The 24,537-nt window shown below is 47.0% G+C and overlaps 1 protein-coding gene across 2 annotated transcripts; it reads right to left on the bottom strand.

Moving 5' to 3' along the window:
* Positions 1–535: 535 nt before the first annotated feature.
* Positions 536–24,537, bottom strand: BMF (Bcl2 modifying factor). Of its 2 annotated transcripts, XM_082318155.1 has the most exons (5): positions 24,476–24,537; positions 22,831–22,991; positions 21,577–21,897; positions 20,453–20,616; positions 536–6,637 (listed from the first exon to the last, which is right to left on the bottom strand). In XM_082318155.1, exons 3-5 carry the CDS (start codon positions 21,890–21,892, stop codon positions 6,536–6,538), a joined length of 582 nt encoding a protein of 193 aa, XP_082174281.1. In that variant the 5' UTR covers positions 21,893–21,897; positions 22,831–22,991; positions 24,476–24,537; the 3' UTR covers positions 536–6,535. The 2 variants fall into 2 exon arrangements, with proteins under 2 accessions (XP_082174281.1, XP_082174282.1); XM_082318156.1 differs by lacking the exon at positions 22,831–22,991 and having other exon boundaries at positions 24,476–24,530.

Below are 24,537 nucleotides of genomic sequence, written 5' to 3' on the forward strand. Positions count from 1 at the left end.
CCCCTTGACAAGCCCTCTCAAAGCCACGGCCACCTTCCTCCGCTGCCTTTATGTCAGAAGACCAGCAAGAACTGCATTTCCCTAGCAGGATTACCACGCAATGAGTCTTTATTCTCAAGGCCCGAGTGCCTTTGAATGTACTTGCGTAGGCGGTAGGTAAGCAGCCATCAATCAAAGGTTACATTTTGCAAATTTGGGGGATGTGTCGCACATAGGTCTTAAGAGATCTTCCTGATTTGAAGCAGCAAGTTAATGATGCAGCTCCAAGTAGCAGCAGTTCTCTATCCAAGCGTGGGAATATACCTCCTTGGAAGACTATTTCATAAATTAAATTATGTCCAAGGAGAGCAGTCCAATCTGGAAAGAAAATCTTGTCTTTGTTGCAGGGCTGGTATTAGGGTGCACATAAAAGGATCTACCAGATATTTTCAAAGTTGAACAACCGAAATTGTATCACTGATTTGGGTAACTCCAGAAGGGGCCAGCTGTGTAAATGCCCTTCATCCCTTAAAAAATAAAACAAAGAACACAGACAAAGAATTTAACAATTTTATTAAAAATTGTACCAGTTATTAGAAAAAAAAAATCCAAGTATTAAAGTATTAAAAAGCACCAAAGAAAGAAAGCACAAAGCAAATATACTGCACAGATACAAAAAAAAGGAGCTCTGCCCAGTCACCATTGGTACAGGCAGGAGTCCTGGAGGCACACAACCAGGATAAACAAAATGCTACATTCTCACTGGGTCTCAGTCCATGGCAAAGAAGGTGTGTGCACTTCAGGACTAATCCAGACAGGAATCTCACAGGAGAGCATCGGGTTTACTTCTGCAGCAGGACAGTATCATATTCTGGTGAATATCAGAACTTATGGGGAAACCCTCCATTGAGGGAAAGTTTATTACGTACATTGCAAATTCTAGCTCACCTTACCCTTTTTGTTTTCCAGATGAAGGACTCTGAAGTTTTACAAAAGAAAAAAAAAAAAGTATCCCACCAAAGTAGAAAAGTCATGCAGGAAGGGAAGGGACAAAATGTGAATCCACATTTCACAGTACTCTCATCAGTGAATTTTACCTAGGAACATGGGAGACTGTACTACATACCATTGAAGAGAACAGAAGAGGAGATCCATGATTAGTTTACGAAAAAAACCCAACAGTCTAGATACCCAAACGCAAATTTAGTGGCAGGATTTTCAAATGTAGCCAGTGGAAACAGACATACAAATCCCTTGGGCTGTTTTGAAATTTCCCTTTTACAAGTCTAACTTCTGACATTTATTTAAGGAGATACTGACAATGTCACCTTGCCATCACACCAGTTTCTCCCCATTTTGTCATGAAATGTTCCTTTCAGAATAGTCTGATCAAAACCAGAGCTCAGGAATCTGTGATGATGCTCTCCTGGAGCTGTGTCCACAAATCGGGGAGACTCCTTTAGATTTAAGAATAACTTTATACATGCAAAATTTCCATAATAGATTTTAAAAACAGTTTAAGAATCTACCCTTCCCACCCCTCCGTTCCCCAAAGGCAGCAAAGAGTCTGAAGACAGAACTGAAACATGGCTTTAAAAAACAGCCCACAGACATTAGGTTTCGCTTCCCAGAAACCAACTTCCAGCATGGGATTCGCAGGAAGAGACCCTCCTTTCTGTGGCTAAGGGGGAAGGTGAGGCACGTGGAAGAAAGAAGGGGTAGGGGATGTCAGACTGCATTCAGTTTAAGAACACACACGCACACGCACGCGCACGCACACACACACAATTACATTCCAGTGCATTTGATGTGTTTGGTCTTTTCTGCTTTTCCTGGTGGAGAAGAACTGAGCTGTGTAACACCTGCGTGAACACATGCAAACCAAAGAAACAGAGACCACTGAAGTCTTTAGGAACTGTAAAAGATTGTCCTAGGATCTTTTATCAATTCCTTGAGGTATTTCTTCTTGCTAAAACAATCAAAGGCAACAGGTAGGCATTTTTGCAAATGATCACAAATGCCAGTTTGAAAGACAGACTCTTTTGAAGGACATTATTAAAAACCTTTTTTGTCAAATTATGCTAATACTCGATAGTGCTTGGTCCATGTGCAGAGCTCCCATGAATCTGAACGGGCATTCCATGGTCCTAATTCTGACGTAAATATTGCTGGTAAAACAAGGCAAGACCTCCACATATCTGCATTCTCGTTTGATCCTAGCACATATGCTGACTGCTCTCCCTATTTTTCCCTTTAAAAATACTCTCAATAGCACACCATTCAGCATGTCACAGTCTCACCATTCCCACAGCTTCAGCAGAGATATGGGTCAGGACCAGCAGTGGCAGGGTGGAATTCATTGTAGAGTTGACAGGGTCACATTGCAACAACTGCCTCAAGTACTTTTGCTTTTTCTTAAAAAACCCACCCTTCTCCCTAGTCTACTAGTGGGCAGAATCTGCAGTTTCCCAGAAGAGTGCCAAGCCCCACACTGAATGAAGTTCAACCTTGGGTACAGCTCCAGTGATTCCTACGGAACAACTCCAGGACTGTAGTAACCTCACATGCACACATCGCCTATACCTTTAATCCAGGCTTGAGGGGACAAAGTAAATGGCCAGTAGAAAGAAAGATGTCTTTGCAGTCACCCTTTCTACATCAAGAGGGACTGGGTTCCTTGCCTCTATTCCCTTGTTGATACACAGCTCCAAAGCAAAGGCTGATAAGGAAGTTTCTTTCAGGACTCCTCTAACGAGAGTTTAGCCAACAAAACTTTAATAACAACCAGCTATTTAAACTGAGATATGTGATCAGTTATGCAGGAATTCAGTGCTACCAGGGATTATCAGCACCTTGGGAGAAGGCTGCAGTCACCCACACAGATCCAAGGGCAACCCTTTCCATGCAAATTCATCCTCTCCCCTGCCTTTGTTGTATCCTATTTACGGCAGTTTGCAGCTATCCCTGGGCAGTCACTTTGTGATTACTGGCTCAGCTTTCAAGAATTGCAGGAAACAAAAGTCAAACTATTCCCTACTAGCACCAGGTTTGCTGGATCCAGGGATGGGCAGGTTACAAGATACTCGAAAGGGTGGGAAGTTGGAAAGGGACAGGAAGAACTCCGTCCCTCAAGGAAAGAGAGCTGAGGTCTGAAGCTGTTTTGGAGATCTGGGGAAGGCAAGCAAGACACTTCAAGGCTGCTGGTACCATCAGCAGCAGCTCAAGCTCTTCTTAAGAACTGCTCATTAAAAATAGGAATTTGTTTTAGGAGAAAGATCCCACTGTTCTTTCTAAATTGTTAGACTGTAGTTTTACAACACAGAGAAACAGTGCCCCATTCCTTTCACCAGCACAAACTAATATCTAAAAACCCAAGCATACTCCTTCACCAACAGGACTTAAACCATGTTCCTTGGAACTGTTTCCCCCAACAATCAATGGATGTCTGTGGCCACACTGCAATAACTACTCTGCGGAGAAGACCTCCTCAGTGCGTGCTCGAGGGGCCTCACTAACATGGAATGGGTGAGATATACATGGGTGCTGTGCATCTGTGTATTTGTTGATAAACGTGTGAAATTTTCCCACTATTTCCTCAAGTAAGTGAGACTGTAAGTATGAAGTAGGCGCTTTTCCCTAAGTGAATAACCAGCCTGCCCCTCCAAATCTACACAAAGCAAAATAAGACTTTTCGGTTGACAGAGCATATTTCCTTTCTCCAAGATATGCAGATATAGAATATAATTAAAATATATTATCAGTGGTTGTAAATCTCTGGCACCAGTGACCAACACGCATATTGCAGGAAGTCGGCCTTTGTCTAGCATTAGCTCTATGTCTCCAATGAAGTATTGTTGTTCAAGGAGATTTTAACTTGAGACCCTGGCATGACCAATTTTGATAAGTCTGTTGTTGCAGCGGGAAATAGGGACTGGCAAAGATGTGTCTTTCCCTGAGCCAAATTACTCTATTGAGGCAGGCAGCCTGACTGAGGAATGGTTTCAGATACTTGTGTCTCCATGTTAAGAGGAGTCTTACCCTAGATAAACAGGTTGGGTTGCAGCACCAGAAAGGGCCAGTACCAGACCTATCTTTCCAGCTTACGCGTCCAGAGAACAGGCCTTATTGGCCTGTTTGGCAGTCAAGTCAAGGCAGAGGGGAAGGGGAAAGCTCACGATGGTTTTTAAGTGTCAGATGCACTTGCTGAATGTTTTGTAGTTTGCAGGGTTGTTATGATGTAGCTTTGACTGTTGCTGATAAAGGGATCCTGACAACCAGTGGGAACAGGCAAGCAGCAGATCCATCCTAGAGCATGCCGTGCGGGCAGGCAACATTGCTGCATTGCTTCCTGAGCCTCAGCACTTCCACTCCTGCCTCTTTAAGAGCTTCTGATTTAAGATTCTTCTCCTTCACATCCATCATCTCAGGGGTCCCCAGTTCAGTCTGTGCTTGCACTACCCCTCAGGCTTTCCCTGCCATGTAAGTCCTCGTTCTCCAATGTCCGAGCAGACCGTGCAAAGCAAAGTATGGAAAGCCTCATCTCTGTGAACATGGGCAGAGAGTGGCTTCCCATACTGATGCAGCATAGTCAGCAACAGCTATCACTTACATCCCTCTGGGTAACTCTGTAGTGCACATGCTTAAAGAAACAACACAAAACCAAAAACAATCTCCCCTCCTAAAAAAACCACCCGCCTGCCCTCTCCATAAAACCCGCCCCCCAAAATATTGCTTGAGATTCATTTATATGAATTATTAACCATCATGGACAAACATTACTCTAGCTCTAGCTAGAAAAATAACATAAGAGGAGGAAAAAAGCTTTTCTCACATAAACCCTCCTTATGTTGAGAGAGAGTGACTGTGAATATATGAAAGTGAAAAAGGCTTGGGGACCTCTTTCAGGGAGCTAAAGCACATTTTGCCACAGTAGAGCAGGATGCAAATCAAGAGAATGGGGCTAGGAGACAGGGAGAACGTCCAAATTTAACTGTGTTCAGCAAATTGTTACCAGACACTACAGTGCAATGATGAGATTATACAAATACCAGAGAAAGCATGAATTAGAGAAGGATATGCAGAGAGGGGTGGAGGAGAAAGCATATGTGCAAGTAAACTACTCTTCCCGTACAGTAATGCTTATTTTTCAGAGTGGACCAAGAGCAGAAGAATTCCTCAACATCTGAAGTCGACATTTGTAACAGAACTGAAGAGTAATTCTCTGGACAGCTCTTCCTCATGTTGGTTGTATCATTTGAGACCTACAAAAAGGTGCAGTGGCAATACGGAAATGGTCTGAAGAAAATAAATTCTGTATTGCTTTTCTGTTCGTCTTTTACCCTAGTTGTCACTGGGTTTGCGAACTAACGATATTTAAGGCTACAGAGAAGTAGCCATCGATATTTAAGGCTACTTCCTTTTGGTAGGGTAATTTCCCTGTGCTGGTCCAATAGTGTCAGTCATATGGACAAACTTCCGAGTGCATACAAACCGGGAACTGTTAGAAGATCTCCCTTGAAGTAATATTACTGCTGTGAGTCAATATAGGCTTACAGCAGCCTCCAAACATTACATACTAGAGTAATGGACAGACTGCTTGTACAGTGTACATGTCAGACTAGTTGCTAATTAATTTCCCTGTCAAATCCTGAAGCAAAACTATCGGATGCCTGGGACCTAAGCCTTCCTGACCAACCACATTATAGTAAAAGAAAAGAAAACCCAAACAAAATAAACACCCATCATAAAACTAATAAAAACATATACATTAGCATTGTAGAAGAATGACGCATGTGTCATATTCCGTCGTTTTTGGCTTCATGCTGGCTCACAGGCACTGCGAACACTGAACTGGAAGCAAACAGTGGCAGAAACTAACAGCCACCAGCAACCCCAGGAAGGTTTAATTTTAAGACTGTTTTACTGAAATGACTTTGTCTATTGATGGCAATGACAAAGAACAACTTGGTGCCCAATGGAAAGCTTGAAGAAATCAGATTTCTTTGTGATTTTCTTGCACACAGGGTGCAAGGAAATAAACAGCAACCCATGCAGAAAACAAATAACCTGATGGATATAAGCTACTTGAATGTTTTCATTGCTAAAAAAGAACTTTCTTTGTGGAGGAATTGAGCATCTCTGCTCTGGAAGATACCCAAAGTATGTTTAGAGTCATCAATCCCAGACATCATTTTTAACTAGCAGCCAAAATGACACTCCTGCACTCTACCATTGACTAACGCACAGGGCAGAGGAAGCCGTTAGTCTAATACCTGCCTCCCTTGCACAGAGGTCACCGGCGCGGGGAACCAGCAGCAAGCTTTACCAAACACACCCACATTCTGGCTTTCCTTCGACAGTGTTGGACAAGAGCTCCCTGCCTCGTGAGGCAGGCAGCAGCAAAGAAGAGTCCGTAAAAAACCCCAAACTTGAAGACGAGTATCAGAAATTCAGAGTCCTCACATCCGGCCGGCGGTGTGCAATGTCTCGCCCCCGAACCAGTGTTTGTTCAGTGCTCCCTGCAGACTGGATGCGGCCTGAAACAGGCAGGCGAAGCTCACCTCTGCCCAGTGTGGTTCCTGTTCGCCTCCGCGTTTAAGGCCAAGTTGTGTAGGAAGAGAAAAAGCTGCCACCACACTTGATTTCTGTTCTGCTGATGCTGTAGAGGAGAACAGTTGAAGCAAGGTTATTTATATTTCTAAAATTGCAACATACCACTTCTCTTTTCCAGTAACAACTCAGTTACACTTTTCAAGAGCAGACACTTTAATCCCATCAGCATAACAAGGGGGTGCAGCAAGGGATGAGGGGAGAGAGGGAAATGATAAGTTCTCCAGAAATAATTGTAGCTCTAACATTACAAAAAGAAAAGAGCAGACCCTTTATGCATTGTGCACAAGAGGATTAAACTTTTTTTTTGCTTGTAGGATTTTGCAGAGTTTAGCCAAGTGCTGTTTTTAATCAGATTGGCTTCTGAGCCTTTCAAAAGCCCCAGCTGCATGAACAAACAACCTTTTTTTTTTTTTTTTTAAAAAAAAAAAAGCCCCCCTTCACCCCAAAAGTGAAAAAAAAGAAAAAATATAACTGGTGATCCATCTGTAAGTGATTTGACACCGTGAAGGTCAAAGGGTTAATCTTCAATTTAAACCACACTGCTGAGACAGCAAAACTCTGATTTCATCTAGTACAAGAAAACACATTCGTGCACACACACACTCCCCCACCCTCCCCCCACCACATTTTCCTTCCCAGCATCTCCAAGATAATACTGCCCTTTTTATAGCCACTTTTGACAGTAAGCCATAAATAATCAGCCTTGGAGCCCTTTCCTACTGACTGGAGCCAATTAAACCTTAAGCAAGAACATACTTGAAAACACACAAAAAACCAAAACCAAGAGGTTATTTCAGGTCCCATTGTCAAGGAAGAAACATGGGAGTTGAGTTTCAGGGGGACACCAGACTATATAATGCAGCTTTGGGGCAGGAACACTGTTCCTTCTTTTGTTATATGTAATCACCCCTGCAAAAGTGGCTCCGATTATACCCCCACCTTCTCGCACTTAAATGGCATCTCATAGAAACAGGTGGGTTTCTCTTTACATTGCCCAGCCTGGGATACTATTTCACCTCAATAACCAACCCTCTATTAGAAGTCAGTCTTTGTTTTCTCATCCAGAATTCCATATTTGCTAAGCAGGACTGATCATTTCTGGAAAACAAAACAAACCGGCCCCAATCCCCCCCCCCCCCCCCCCCCAATCCCCAGCAGACGAGGAAACAGAAGACTGGCTTCCAACAACTTTGCCTCAGTACACAGGAGTTCATAAAAGAGCACTGAAGCACATTATATGAACAAGATGTTTCAACTCAGATTAGCCCAACAGGGCAGAACAACACGGTTGCAAGGCATTCTTTATGTAATCACAAATAAGAGAGAGCTGCAACCGGAGTTGGTGTATTGGAGATGTGTCAATAGACAGCTCTTCAAAGCCTTCCCAGATAGTAATTAAATTATGTTCGTATTTCAGCGTGAGTAGACCTGTGCCATTTGAATCACAAGTACACACAAAACGGGCTTCGGAAAACCTGTGTTCATCTTGCATCTTAGCAGTAGGTCATTATTCTTACCCTCAAGACTTAACAGTTGTCTCCTGGATTTAGAAGAGTTCACGTAGATCCCATCACATATTTCAACACTACTGTGTTTGGAGCATAACCCACAGACAGCGACTCTACATTTATTTCAAACTAACCGGCCCTGGGTTTGGTCCGTACTGATCGTCCAGGCATTGCTAGGTTTACAGGTGAAAACAATCTTTTATAAACCATCCCCTACGGCTGGGTTACAAAAACCGAATTTGATCTCAAAAAGCAAGATGCTTTTTGTTTTGTTACTCGCCTCTCGGTTTGACCAGGCTTGTCCTTCCTCATCAAACTCCAGAGATTCTTCTCACCCTCCTCCATTGAGCCACACTCCCAAACCTGCTCGAACATGCACGTGGAGCCACAATGTCCCGATGACATCTAGATACCATGGTTTTATCAAGCCATTACAGCTTAAGCGGACTGCTTAAACGGAGATCCTTGGGTAGCATGTCAGTGAAGTGGCACGCAAGCACAATGCCGCCTTCTGCAGTTTCCACAAGTAGGGAACTATGCTAGGAGAGCACGGTGGGCAAACACTGCTCTGTAGATGCTCTGAAGACAATCTGCTCTGGCAGATTATTTTATTCTATTGGCAGCCAAGAGGGTAAAGAAGTGCCTTATAGGGACTTAGTATGGGAAATGCAAAAGGATGTTTAAAAATTGGTATCAAAATCCTAAACTTGAAATATATCTCAGCCTCACTGGTGAACCCTCTTTAATGGAAGCTGTCATGGAATTTTATAAACCAGGTTAATTTGGGGGCAGACAAGAGGAGGTGTGCTGATCTGGTACGTGCAATTTCAACTATTCCACACTGTCAGGAGGACAAATACATGTAAGAATCCCCATATTAATGTCCTCCTCCGTGTAGGAGGCTGCTTTGGGCTTCTCACACACCATAGCGGGTTTCTAAATATTCTGTCTCCTCTTTAAGTTTTAAATGCCACCTCAGGAGAAAAGGATTACTTGTTCTTTGCTGTGATAGGTAAAGGAAGCCATGTTCAAGGAAAAACAGTGGGAGGATTGAGCTCATCCTCCTCCCTGGTTTTTTTTTTTTGAAGGTGGGAGAGCTTTTTGAGGAAGGTATTGGGTTTTGTTTTTATTTGGTAAATAAGAGTTTCAGATCTCTACTTTCAGGAGGGTTACAGACCTGCAAGAGAACCAGCGGGATGTGGCATCACAAATACTAGAAAAACTAATTTTTTTTCAGTTCATACTCTGTTGTGTTTATTCCACTGCCTCTTGAAGCCATGTTTTTGGTACAGCATTTTTGTCCTTCGCCAGTTAAAAGTGTTTCCCACTATTTGCCTCAGACACTCAAGGAGATTTCCATGCAAGGGCAGAATAGGAATTACTTCACCCTTGTTCCGCCCTGCTTAGAAAAAGCATAATATCTCAAATCACTTTATGAAGGACATTGAAGGACATTGACACCATTAATTTTATTTTGAAGTGAAAAAATAGAGCACTAGGCCGAGGGCAGCTTTCCAGGTTTTATTCCTAGACCTAGGGCTTGCATTTCCCTGGGTCCGTATTCAGCCTGCATTTCCTTCCACGGTGGTGTGGTCCCACACACACTTTCCCTGGCTTGCGTACTGAAGCAGCCCATTCGCGCTGTCCTCTCCTCACACTAGTGCAGGAAAGTGAACTAGAGCAGGACAATGATCAAGGCCAGAACTAATCTGATAAAGAAGTTGTCATTACTATTGTTCGGGTCATCCTAATCCATCTGATCCATGGCATCATGTAGTCAAGCTGATGCTTGTGCCAGCACAAGAGAAAGGTGACCTGAGAAGAGGAGCAAGCTGGCACTGCTTGCTTCAGCAGCAAGCCTAGCTAACAGGTTTAGAGTTATGGCTTCACTTCTGGGCTGATCTGCTTTCCGTGGTACTAATTCAGCATGGGACAAGAGCCACAGAATGGAAACGGCAGATATTCTTTGCAATACAGATAGAGTAAACAATTTATGGAAAGAACTGTCCCAGCCTAAAAAACGTCCTTTTCACAAGTTTCAGTAGCTTTTCCCTAGACACGCCTCTGCCAAGACCAAAATAGTAAAATATTTCAGGACTGGGGGGGTTTTGTGTGGTATAATTTAGCTGCCAGGAACGACAGAAAACCCAGGAGACTGACTCCATGAATTTGGTATCTCGTTATTTCAGATGTGATACATTCCAAATTAATTCTTAGTCTTCTAAGACTCATAACTATTGTGGCACAGGTTTATAATTTCCTAAGCTTCCCTAGGCTGGTTGTCCCTCATCATAACAATGCAATCCTCAGGGTCACTACTGCACAAAAGTATCAGGGATGAACACTTTGCCACCTCCATGTGGTAGCAACACAATGAACATTTTGAAGCTCCTTTCCCAAGATGGAAAGAAGCCCCCTTTGCCCTCTGTACTAACTGTAACTAAAGAGGACTAGTCTTGTGAATACAGTAAGTCAACACAAAGCTGGAAACACATTAAACCATTTCCTATTGCAGCTGCTGCTTTTTAAAGGGGATATCCTTAAGAGACTGTCTGTCTGAGGCGTTAGCATGAATGCTTCAATGAGTCACAAGGAAAGGCCATTTTACAGGAAAAGTGTCCTCTGCAACAACAGTATGTTAGTGAAGTCTATTCCATGAACTGTGCTGAACCAAAAGCCAGAATACTGGTAAACAAACACAAAAAAACAGCAAGACTTTTCCTGGAAGCAAATGAAAGAGGGACATGATTGACCCAACATTTATTCCCTCCCCATAATTAATTCCTAATACATGTTTCACACTGTAAGCATACAGATATATATCTGTCAAACAGCACCCCAGATGACAAAAGCTTTTTACTCCTACCAAGCCCTTGCATGGGGTGATCAAGGGAAGATCAGGACAGGTAATACACCTTGAAGAAAATGATGTCCCTCTGACACAGCTTCTTGAATCCTTGAGCGTAAATGTTTAACAGATGAATAGGATTCACTTTTCCACCGGATACATACGTGCCATTAATATCCCTCCTTAAAAAAAATCATAGAATCATAGAATCGTTTAGGTTGGAAAAGACCTTTAAGATCATCAGGCCTAACCGTTAACCTAGCACTGCCAAGTCCACCACGAAACAATATCCCTAAGCACCACATCTACCCATCTTTTAAATACCTCCAGGGATGGAGACTCAACCACTTCCCTGGGCAGCCTGTTCCAATGCCTGACTACCCTTTCAGTGAAGTTTTTCCCTAATATTCAACCTAAACCTGCCCTGGCACAACTTGAGGCCAATAAAGAATATGTTCATCATATACACATCGTATGTGGGTCTGGTACCTTCCTATCACGTAGACAGAAGGGTATACCTGTCTACCCTCTTGATCTCATGGGCAACTTCTGACTTTGCTTCAGGCTTCCAGATGGTTAAGGGTCAAATTCTGATCCCATCTTAACTAGAAGGATTAAAATATGGCCATAAATGGCACTATTAGAGCAAAAGAAGAATAATGGCATATGTGTACATAAAAACATCATTCTTCCTTTAATGACTAATACAAGTATTAGCAATAAGTTGTTGGGACTTTATTTATTCACTGAAAACAAAAATACTTGCACACCGGGAGCAGTTGCTGACTCATCGCTGAAGGCTGTTTTGGCTGCCAGGTGGCTGGAGGCATATTGTGCTACCACAAAATATGCTTTAGCTTAGAAAGACTAGAAAGTCACAGTCCCCAAGGCAACAGAGGTTACAGAAGGTGTCCCCCGCTGGAGAGAGAAATGCAGGCCAATGGAAGTCAAATACAAATCTTTCCAGCTGTGATTCCTAATGACCAAAGAATAATGCATGTGTAAAAGCAGCAGGAAAAAAAAAGGAGACGGTAACAGAAAAACTGAACGAGGAACTTAGCAGCACGATTTCTCGTGATGACACAGAGAGGAGGACAAGGATCTTCCTCGGGGATCTGCATCCTTCTGGCTTGCAAACCCCATGGCTCTCTTATGTGGGGCTAAACTTGTGGTAGAGGGAGGCGTCATCTCAAGTACTGCTTCCTTTCTCAAAGCCTCCGTCAGGCTTTGCAAAGTAAGATAAGCAGCACGTGTGTTTATGGAGAGAGGATGTACAGGAGCGGGCGCAGCAGGGGGGATGTGGGGTGCAGGAGACCCCCAAAACCCATTTACGGGCTGCCCAGCCCAAGCAAGGGGGACGGCACTGACCCCTGCCAAGGCACTGGTCGGAGCAGCAAACGGCCACATTCATTGCCCCAAACCTGCTGCAGGCACAGCTGCGCAGGTGAGCCTTTTCTCAACTTTCTTGTAGTTCAAAAACAAACATGCAGCCACTCGCGCCTTCCTCTCCGGAGCAGGCAGGAAGGGGAAGCAGACAGACGCCATGGCAACAGCCAGCTGACGGCAACCTGGGAAGGGCAACCACCGGCCACCGCGTTCCCAGGCCCCCAGCCTTCCCCTCCTGCACCCCCGGGGGGCACACCGGCTTATTTTCCATAAATACAGTAAATAAGGGTCTTGCATTTCCATAGAGCCGCACCTGATACTGCTCCCTACCTGCGGCACGGGGTCCGGGGGGATTCACCCCCATGCTGGGAGGAGGGATGAGTGTGCAGGGAGAGATGCCCAGACCTTGCCTCCGTGCCCAGGAGAAGACCTACACCCCCTCCCACAGCCACAGCTGCAGGCAGCAAGTGCAGGCAGGTTTGTTCACTCAGACCCCAAGTGTGAACTGACAGAGGTGTTTCACAGCTTACCCTGTTTGGCACCTAACTTGCACAGGCCGTGGGACAGACTGACCCTTATTTCACATCGATTCCCTCACCGCCAGAAGAAGGGAGGTGCTGCTGAAACTGCTTGGTGCACGGGAGACATCCCCTATTGATTAAAGAGTACCTCGGGGTTTTGGTTAAAATAACACTTTGCAAGTTTTTGCAGGAAAATATCCTGGCGGGGGGACGAGGAGGGGGCGCAGGGCCCTGGCCTGGGCACACGCTGCCCCGCTGCGAGGGGAGCCTGCGGGCGGGCGGGCAGGTGCAGCGCTGGAGCCTGCGGGCAGAGCAGCCTCTCGTCAGCAGTTCTGATGACTCAGAGGCTAAATTTAGAGAGCGATATAAACACAGCAGCCGCAGCGCAAACACTGCCCGGCAGAGCCGCTCTCACGCATGGCCCGCTGGGCTCGCTCCTCCTCGCTGGCCGGGGTCCGCGCGCCCTTCGGGGGCTCTCCTCGGCGGGTGGCTGCGGTCCCCCATCGCCAGCGTCTTGTCAGGCGCTACATCAGGAAAAACCTAATTGGGGTTAATAGAAGTTGCCTCACTGCTTTTATTTTTAGATCACTATTCTTTCTGCTGTGGTACAGTCCTCGGAAAGATTCCTTTGCCATTGGCGAGGGTAGCTACCAAGGGGAAACAAAAAAAACCCCAAACAAACTATAAAAGGCTAGCGGGACATTCCTCCTCAATGGCTTGAAACAAAGGAGGACTCTGCAGTTGGGCACTTGCTTTCCTGCCTTTCCACCATAAAATTTCATTGAGTAAAATACAAACATGCACACTCCTCACCATAAATAATCAGTCCAAACATCTCATCATCCCCCTCAGAGATGGCAGTATCTTAATAAGATCAACCAACCTAAGTGGAGGACTGGAGGCAGAACAACTGGGTTCCAATCAGCGATCCCTGCATGATCTCAGACAAGTTATAACCTGCATTTCCTAGTCTCCCACACTAAAAAAGAAGTGGGATATTACCACAATTATTTCTTAATTGAAAAATAATTTCTCAGCTGTCACACTGCTACAAGCAGAAAGCACATTACCAGTCACAGCCAGCACGGTGCTGTGAAAGCTGAAGAAATACAGAAGAGCCTGGGGAGACCACTGAGGTTGTACAGGAGACGCAGCAGCACTGAATGCAATTTAAATCATACACCGATACTGCAGGTGATGTTAGAAATACTGTAAAACAATTCACTTGTACCGTCCCAAAGAATTATTTCGTGTTCTCTAATGTGGGCAATCTTGTTATTTTGAGGTTGTGGCCCCACTGCCTTAAGACACTGCAGTCCCATGTCCAGCGGGGTGAAGGATTCACAGCGGGCCACTGCACAGCTCGCAGTGCTCTCCTGCCACTGGGCTCCCTTATCCTCTGCCCACTTCCCCCACCAGAGCTAGGCAGGAAGTTTTGCCTTTTAACGTTATCCCCTATTTTATGCAGGAACAAAACCATAACATACTTAAATCTTTTGTCAGCTGAAAGCATAGGGAAGAAGGACAGATTAGGCTGCTGCAAGAGTTTTGTGGGTTTTATTAAACCAATATACAATGGTTGTATGTGACTGTCGCATCAAGAGTTCGCTTAGCCCAGCCTCCAACAGCAGCCTTACGTGGCTGCCTGAGGAAAAGCAAAGAGGGCAAGTACATGCAACAGCTCCCCCTAATACTCTTTCAGCACCTAACTAGTTTGAGCTTAGGACTTCCCGAGTCAGATCTGGTTTCTGTTTATTTAATGTCTCCTTCAATGGCCATAAACTTGTCCCGATTCCCCTTGAACCCAGATAAAGCACTGGGATGCACAATATGCCTTGACAAGGAGTTCCACAGAGCTACCTATTGCATGAAAAACTACCTCATTTACTTTGAGCTGGCTCCTACTAGCTTGACTTGATTTTGCCTAGTTCTTGTACTGGGAGAAATTAATCTATTCATCTCGTTCATGTCACTTTTGATTTCTGTTTAATATTGCTGCCCCCTTGCTTTGTGTCTTTTTTAGGCTTAGCAGTCCTAGCCCATTTTTTCATTTTTCATATGGAAGTTTCATCATCCTTCTTTCCTTTCTCTGAACCTTTTCCAATTCTGCTGCATCATTTTTGGAAGAAGGAAACCAGAACTGTACGTAACATTCAAGATATGGGAGAAACATGGATTTATAAAGTGGCATAACTATGTTCTTGTTCTCAGTTTCTTTTCTTAACATACCAAAGAATATAATTTCAGATCAGATGTGAAAGAGTCCAGCAAGTTTCTGTTAACCTAAATGTCAAGTAATCAGCTCCACAGGTGGCAGGATTTCAGAACAGGTACTAGGCAAGGGGCAACAGGTTGCTGTGTCATTTGTATGCATAGGGGAAGGTGCACTTCCAAGCCCACCTCTTTCTTCATTGTCATTTGTCAAAATGGAAAAAAATCTAACAACATTAACAAAAAAAAATCTGTCTCCGCTTCCTCATATCAAGTTCCTGACTCCACTGACTGTGGGAACTCCTCTCCCCCACCCATGGCACCCTCCTTTTCTCAAGCCTAGGATCCCAATTCCATAGCCCTGCAAGAACTTTGCTTTACATCCCAATCTTCCCAACCTCATACCCACCCTACCCCCTGCCCTCTAAACCGGGCTCACCCATTTCAGGAGTCCTCCACCTGGTACTCTCCCTCGCCATGCTCCTGCATCCTCAGCTGGAAATTCAAGTCCTGCACCGATGGGCAACCCACAGACAGCAGAGCTGAAGAGGAGACCCACTGCTTTGCACAGCAGCAGCAGGGACCAGCAAGCACTAGCCAGCAGAGAAGATCCTGAAACGCACTGACCTACTCGGGAAACAAATGAATGAAAGCACTTACCCCAAGTCTCAAAGAGACCACAGTTACAAGTAAAATATGGAGCTGCCGGTGCTACAGGCTCAATTGCAGGACAGCTTGAGAGTCTCTGTGTTACGTTATTAGGAAGCTTTTCTGAACATTTTTCCTAAAATGTAAATTCATCATAAAGGGCAGTTTCCTGCAAACAATTCCAGTTTAAAAAAGCAACTGTTAAAAAATTCCCTGAGTGTCCTCAAGAAACGATGGAGAAAAGCCCGATGGAGTTTGGGATAAATGATGTACACGTAGCGCTGCATGCCCACTCTCTCACACCGATAAGTTTCCGACAAGAGACATGGGCTCCCTGTTGCATAAGCAGAAGTGTCTCAGAGGAGGCCTCGATAACTCTCATGAGAGACAGAGGGGAAAAAATATGCAAAACGTAACAAGTTTCACTTTCAAAGGAAAACAACATTTCCTCCTGGACATTTTCAGTGTCATTAACTTGAGGCAAACAGGTACATGCCTAGCCGTCTGTCCACAGCCGGTGTGGATGCAGGCATTCGGGCTCCACAGACTGCTCAAGCCCACTGCAGTGACTGCAAGAGAATTTCTTGCTGAACCAATTGGGAAATTTAGAGAAACAAAGTTTTCTATAGCTAGATCCACAGAGGCTTTTTGAGCATGGTCAGCATATCTAAATCAACTGCAGGATTCCTGATGTGTTGGAAAGGGGCTTTGTTGTTGTTTGTAATGCACTTATTTACTCAAGAAAGCTCAGCTCTGATTCAGCATCTGGTTCTCATTGAGGCTCAGCTTTTTTTAAACTGAGCTTTCCAGATGGGTTGACTGAAGCACAAGGAGGTCAAGAGACTTGTCTGAGGTCATACAGCAAGTCAGTGGCTCTGCTTGGACCCGAGCCCAGAACTGTTCAAGGCTACCACTCCTTGGCTCTTAAAGAGACAATTTCATCCCCTGTGAAGTGATCTTATCACCATGAAGAAGAGATGCGATAAAAGCAGTCCCCTCAAAGCTGCAGCCTGCTTAGAAAGAGTTATTTTATTTGGAAAAAGCCATAGCGTTCCAGTGTCTCAATGGAGCAAGTCAAACCAAAGGGGTGTGATACTGATATACAGTGTCATCCACCCCACTCTTGTATAACCCCATGCTCCTATGGGGCGGCTTTGCACTGCTGCTGCTGCCGTCCTTGGTTGTCTACTCCCATCCCATCTAGCAGCATGTCATGTTGTGAAATACACTGTCAGTTCAGCACAGGTTGAAGCCCCTTCTCAAGGCGAGGGAGCTTGAGTCCACTCAGGACCCAAAGCAGAGCCCAAGTACTTGTTGCCACGGCCTGGGCACGTGGAGCGCAGCCAGCGCATCCTAGCCAACCGACCAGCAGATCCCCTAAGCTCAGCTCTGTTCTCTATAACCTCTTTAAGCTCAGCCACAGGCTGGGCTACAGCAAACAGTTCACAGATCCCATGGCAAAGGCACACTTGCTCCAAACCAAGAAGGAGGTGGCAGGTACTAGGTTCTCCTCCAGAAAGCATGGCTTGGCTCTACCTCTGTTTTCCAGGGGCAGGGTGAGAAGAGCACAACAGAGGGAACGTTGCCAGAAGCTACACAGCCTCAGACAGGTAAGAGGCACTAAAGAGCTCGAGAAACATAGATGGGTCTTGCATGTCATTCTGCAGAGCCCTTTGCAAACTGGACCAACCTGTAGCAGGCTCTGCTACTTAGGAACGCAGAGCGTTGCTCAAGTCCTTCCTATAATAAATTCTGCATCTTAAGATGAAAGCCGCAGGGTGCTAGCGAATGTTGCGTTATAGCTCTAGCACTGTTCTAAGGATGAAAACGCCAGGTTTTAAACTACTGTATTCTGTTTAATATATTAATAGGAAATGAAACCCTGAAAATGGTGTACATGCCAAAAGCAAGCATAGGTGCGGCCAACTTTCTTATTCTTACGATATGCATACCCAAAAATCCTTTGTATAGCCAAGAACCACAGAATAAATACCACATAGCTCCGGGAGCCCAGGGAAGAGATAACAGTGACTCTCCAGGGTTCCCAGTGTGGGATGGGGTCAGACCGTGTGTGCGGCTGAGTCCAATGACAACTCGGTGACGTCAACCTCAGCAGCTATTGCCTGCTCAGTTCCTCTCTCAGCCAGGGATGTACATTAACCAGCGGCCTTTGTGTCAACACAGTCTTGCTGCTGCAGCAGCAGAATGGGAGCCATACTTGAACTGCTGGAGAGTCTCACAGAACTCAAGCGCCATGACAGGGCAACTCTTAAACACTAGCTGGATGCACTACTCCGATGCTGAAAGCCTTTCCTAACTCCCACTGAAAGGGCACATACGTTTTCTTTCCACATGTTCACAGATAAGATGTTTGTAGGCTCCGAAAAGAGGCACAGCTTGTTGAAAACCAGGCTTGCTCTCTCTCAGGACTTCACAAGACCACACTGGTGTGACTAACTTTGTGGTATTCTAAATCTGATTCAAGACACCACTCTGGAAAGTTGGTTTTGACCAAATGTTTGAGACAAGCTGGAATGGGGCATCCAAATCAGGGATTAGTTTCACAGCAAGACAAACGACAGCCCAGTTTTCCACGTCTCAGAGACTGCCCCTTCCAAACCACAACACATTGTGAAGCAGTTCGCGTGTCTCCAGGGGCAGACGGCTTGCTTCTTCAGCAACGGGCTGGGAAGAGTCACTGCACACAGGACAGAGGGGCTTCTGCACAGATCTGTGCCAAAAGCCAAAGGAAATCCTCCATGCAGGGCTGGCAGGGAAGGGATTGGGCACAACAACAAAACACTCCACGGGGAACAGTGCCTTGGACACTAACATGTGGCTCAGTACTCAGTTTTCCTGACAAACAAGAAAAAATCCCTTAACAGATCCAAATGCCAAGGCCTATCCCAGGGTCAGGCCGTGGAGAACCACTGGCTGAACTGTTCCATCCTTGGGTTAAGTTTTCGGGTTGGGTTTTTTTGCTGTTTTGTTTTCAAAATTAAATGGCTGAACGGCTCTTCCCCCCCTTTACAACTTGTTGCTCTTCCAGTTCAAACAAAGACAGCAGAGCTCCTCCTCTGCTGGCTGCGCCGCCGGGTAGCGCAGGCGGAGGTTTTTGTTTACTAACTCTCCCACATGCTTGGCTGAGGGGCAGCTCGCCCGGGGCCGGCGGCCCTGGCTGCGGGCCTGTGCGTGGCACCGGGAGCCCCGGCGGCTGGCAGCTCGCCCCGGGCCACCGGGCAGCAGAGAGCCCAGCCCAGGGCAGCTTTAGCCCGTCCGGCTTGGGTGGGCACCCCTGGATGCCTTTCCAAGGCACAGACATCAGATAGGTAGGCTCCCCAAGATGAAAGGGGTCAAGTTACAACCAGTTCCACCGCTTCGCTCCAGGGCTCCTCCACCGAGGAGGTTAACCTTCCCTTTCCTGTCAGAATCTGGCTAGGGAGAGCGGGGTCTTCAGCTGTCGCTGGCAAAAAGGTGGCACTGGGGAAAACCCCATTCAACCACACACAACACATGTTAAAAACCTCGTGGTAGCTCGTTATCCCTGCAATTTGCTAAATGACATTCATAGCCCCTTCTACATTGCTACAGGCTAACATTCCTGTTACAGCTTCTTTAATCCTCCTGCTAGTTGGAAATGAAGAGTCCCAGAATTCCCTCATCCCTCTCATGACACAGAGAGGACCAAACCTTTGCCCAGCCACAAGCCACATTCTCTGACCAGGACAGAGATCCTCACTTACCTTTGAGAAGAACTGCAACAGCTCCCGCAGTTAACAGAGCACCAATCACTTGGCGCAAGATAAGCTTTCTGTCCCTCTCTGAAGTCAGCAAGACCATCAGCTTCTTCATATGCAAGCGGATACACACTCTCCTTGTCGGGCTCGCACAGAAGTGGGGAAGTGCTGCCTACTGCCAAACCTCTGCCACCTCTGACAAACGGCAGGGGCTGGGATTTCCATTCCACCCCTACTCAACAGGGGAAGGAATGCAAGGAAGAAAGAATCAGGGGTTTTAGGGGTGCTGGTTTTATTTTGTTTCTTTGAAGAGCAGGGTTTCTTCTTTTTTTTTTTTTTTTTAAAAAGAAAACAAAATCAAGATTCTTGAGTGTGGTTTTCAGACCTGATGGCATCTAACAGCTGTCCTTTGTTGTGAGGAAGTTAGTCAAGTCTGAGACACTAGCTAGGACTGTCTGACAGAGTAGCTAGCAAGTCTAGCATGATCTAAATATACTCCACAACATTTCAGACAACTACCCCTAGACAACAAAGAGTGTCAGAACAGACTCCAGGCTTGTTGTCATCTCCAAGATGAAGAGCTGATATAAGCCACAGATGGCGATCGCCACTTGTGCCACAGAAGAGAAGACACTGGTGGTGAGGAGGGTGGAGAAGAGTAAAAGCTGTAATAAAAAGCAAGGGGGAGATCCCTGGAGAAAGCCTCAGTGACCCTGTTGCTGTTGAACTGGAAGAGCGGGAATAACAGCAGCTAACGCAGAACAGCTACCTTCCCAGGCGGTAAATGCAATCCCATACATTCTCTTCCCTCCACCTGCCAATCTTTAGGAAGAGCCAGCAATCTAGCATAAGCAAAATCCATCAGGATACTCCTGCCATTTTATCGCTGCTGGCAGTCTGCTGCCTTAGGCAACAGCCTGCTTAGCTGATGCCTGGAGCCAGTCTTCTCCAGCACCACTCTTGGAGAGCTAAACCCCACCTTCCCCTCCAGAGACACCCTACCCTCTGTATGTGGAGCCGGTGGAACTGGTCGGCAATGCACTGCAACTTCCGTGCAATCTGCACCTCGGCACGCGCTTCCCGCTGACCTTCCTGAGGCTCCTCTTGGAGGTGCGGATCCAACGCAAAGCCAACTGGAGGGACGTGTAAACGGTAACCAGCATTCCCTACAAAAGAGAGATCAGAAGAGTCATTCTTCCAGCGCAAAGAATAGCTCTTCTACTCAGTACACTTTACAGAGGAAAGAGCTGCACATAATCCTAAACTTTTCACTCATGTTAAAGTCCAGCTCCTGAAGCCCAAACAATGATTCTGTACTGTAACCATGCAGTAAAGCATTTGCTCAGCTTTTAAGCAGATTTATATCGATTAGGCAGAGCATTGTGTGTTGCTTCCCATAATCAAATGACTGGCAGGATCTTACACTTGGTTCCTTTTGCTTCTTTATAGTTCAGCCAAGTGCTGATTTTTTCTTTTTTTAAATAACAATTTTTCAGTTTTACAAGATCTCTGCCTCAAGTTGTCTCCCATTAAAGGTTGCTGTATCTTTTCCGTCAGACTTTTCTCAGTTCTCTGGCATTTAGTGGGACTGATTTGAATTAAAGCTGAATCAGATAGGCAAAGCTGAGTGGTGTCCCATCAGTTACTAGTAAAATACTGGATGGGCATGCTACTTATTCAACAACTTTAACTCCAGTAAAGAGCCTAAAAGGTGTCCCACTAAGTGTAAATTTTTGCATTTCCCTCTCTCCACTGAAAACTTCTACAAGTCTTCCTATATGGATGAAACAGCACTAGAGGTTAAAAAATGTAGGCAAATTGTAGGATACGAGGTATGGTGAGCACTTAAACTCTAGCAGTAAAATAAAATGTGACAGAAAAAAGCCAAAAAGAAAAAGAGTGGGAATATCAAGGACAGTGGAAGCAATGAGCAAGTGCCTCGTTCCTGCAGTGGACAAGCAAGGGTAAGAAAATGCAAGCTGTCTTTCCTGAGGGAGTAAGACCACAGCAAAATAATTTTCAGTCCTTTAACAGAACAGCCTAATGAAAGAAACCTTGCTTGATCGGGGAAGTGCTAAAGGGACAGTTTCCTTGCTGTAAAGCTGGTGACACTGGAGTGCTCTTACCATAGAAGAGTCTCCGGGGCTCTTCAGTGACTCCACAAGGCAACATAACATCCTGACTGGAAGAGGATGGGCTGAGTGTTTGAGTTGCCTTGTCCTGCTGCTCAGGATGCCTGATACCGGGACCACAGCAGTGTGTGAGGGGGAATAGTTGAAACCTCCCCAGAAGGCAGCTGTAGGACTGGTTCTGTGTGAAAATGCCAGTTGCAGTCATCTCACCAGGCTGACCTGCAAGTCCAAAGTCATCAGAGTGAAACACGTCATCGTCCAGCCCATCCAGGCTAGAATAGTCCTCTTCCAGGTAGCTGGGGCGATCCATTGCTCCTGCAATAAAGGGACATTTGAGGAAACAGCTAAGACACAACAAGAACATTGTCCCGGAGAGAATGCCTTCTGCACCAACAATAAAACACAGCTCTTTTTTCCACGCCTGCCTGCCTCCCTCCCTCCCAATGCTGCCCATCTGCATGGGCAGGAGAGGCGAGTGACTCAGTGCTGAAGGTCAGGGCTTTGTGGAAAGTCCTCGAGTGCTGGGCCAGAGGGAGACAAAGTTCACACGTGTCTAAGAGTCCACCCACGGCTCCAATTCCACAGCTCGTCACAAGGAGGGAGCCAACCCCCAACCTCAGCACATAGAAACTGAAAAGATACTGTTTTAAAAAGCAACCCCAATCCAGTCAGCCAGTCAGCTTCTTTGGGGTCTGCTTTGCTTTGGCCTGCTGTATTTGAACTTTATGGTATGCCCCATTCACTTTTTCCCATCTATTACTTATTGATGAAGAAAAGCTCTTGTAATCACAAGGCTGCAAGGCCAGACTTCTAAGAAACCCCCGTGGTTGCAAAACTCAAGAGCTGGCAAAGCCATTTCTGTGAAGCTCTCCGTAACTTCTCCCTATAAGGGCCAACTTTCCTTTCAACTTCTCATTTCTTCCCTCAGCTCAACTTCAGGCATATCCCAAATTTGGCAATGCAGTCACTTTGTTACCCCTCTTACCCTAAAGCCTACATGCACTGTCAGTGCATTAATTCACCCTACTACTAAAGAAAAAACATTGCTGGTGTCAGTGTTTAAAGCAGGACTTCTGTAGCTGCCATAGTAAACACTCCTGAGCTCTGTTGCAGCACACAGCTGGACAAAGATGGTGGAGGGAAAAAAAAAAACCAATAAACCCTAAATCACTATTTCAGAGCTCTTTGCAAACATATAGCAATTAGAAGCAGATTTACCAAAAAAGCCACAAGTCCCTTTACTGTTACCTGTGCATCTAACCCAATTGGAAGACAGTCTCCTAAGAGATCCATCTCCAGGATTTCCACCCAGTTCCAAACAAGGCAGTGAAATTCAACTCTTCACGTCTCTTCCTTTGCTCTGGTTTGCCATTTAACAGAATGGAAGACTAGCAAGAGGAATTTCAGGCCTGAAGGAGACATTAATAATAATTTTATAAGGATGTGTTCAGTGGTCCCCTCGGTGCTCCCATCTCCCCCCAGGTGAGCAGCACTCACACCACCAGCAGGCTAGAGGAGACAAAGGGACCCAGCGGTGCAAGAACTGTTTGTGCAGGGCTCTCACTCGGAGGCACTACAGTTATTTAAGCTGTTGCATCTCAGCAGTTCGCTCAGCCCAGCCACAACCCCCAAAGAAGAGCCTGCAGAGCAGAACAGGTACCAGCCCCACAGCTGGTCCAGCTCCGCTGGAAGACAGCAGTGCTGTCTTGGCGTAACACTTGTAAGACTCGCATCCGTGGCTTAAAGCAGCACACCAAAAGGAGCTACAGCTCCTGGGACGCAGGCATGGGTGATCTCCTGCCAGCTCTGCTGCTGGATGGCCACCGCCGGACAGAAAGGCAGGGCGATAACGTATTTTGTCTCTGCAGCAAGATTTGCCAGATCTCATCCGTCAGAGCCCCACTGGGACACGGGCATTCAGCGCAAGAAAGCGCAACAAAGGCAGAAAGCTAGCCGGCAGACCAAACCCTGAACAAAAGAGGGCTTGGAGAGCAACAGGTTTTACTCGACCTCCCACAACACGGTCCGACTTCTTTGCCAGAGCTCTTGGAAAAAGCTGAAGGGAGAATGCCGAAACAGCGTGAAGGAAAACTCACCCTACCACTCCCCTAAGTTCCTTCCACAGCCTCAAAGCGCAGCTCACGCTGGGAGCCACAGCCTCCGAGAGCCGCCGCCTCTCGTCCGGGGGAGCCGCGCCGCAGCCCGGGCTGCGGGGGCTCTGCCAGCCGCGGGCGCACGGACACGGAGCCCGCGCGTCTTCAGCGCCGTGCCCGGCCCACGGCGCTTCCACCCCGAAGCCCCCCGGCCCGGGCAGCCCCCGCCGAGCCCGGGCAGCCCCCGCCGAGCCCGGCTGCGCGGCGGCCGGGGCGGGCTGACAGGCGGCGGGGCCGGCAGCCGGAGGGAGGGCTCAGCGCCCACGTGCGTGCCAGCTTCCCAAAACAAAGCTGGCCGGCCTCGCCTCGGCACCGCCAGCTGCTGTTAACTCTTCCCCTTCCGGGCTCCAGCCCCGCGCGCTCACCCCCGGCCGAGAGGTTTAAACGCGGCGCCTCCGGGCAGCGCCGGGCGACGACACCCGAGCCCGGCGGGGCGGCCCGGCCCGGGAGGGGCAGCGCTGGCTGCCGGTAATCGGCCATCGCTTACATCAGCAAATCGCTGCCTTCTCGGTGCCCACCCGGCTCACTCCCAGCCCGCCCGCTCCCCCCTTCTCCCCGCTGCCCCGGACGCCGCGGGACCCCGGGCAGGAGCCGCTTCGCACCGCCCGGCCGGGCCGGGGCTGCCCCGGGGCGAACCCCCTTCGCTGTCACGATCGCGCCCGGCCTCGGCGCCGCGCTGACCGCAGACCTGGCTCAGAGGGGCGGGCCCCCGCTGGCGAAAGGGCTTCCCGGGCACTCACCGAGAAGCGGGACGAGCGTCCCGCGGGGACGGGGCGTCCCGGGAGGAGCAGCCGCCGCCGCC

The sequence above is a fragment of the Platalea leucorodia genome, assembly GCF_965183815.1.
Source record: "Platalea leucorodia genome assembly, chromosome: 7".
In the NCBI taxonomy this organism is placed as follows: domain Eukaryota; kingdom Metazoa; phylum Chordata; class Aves; order Pelecaniformes; family Threskiornithidae; genus Platalea; species Platalea leucorodia.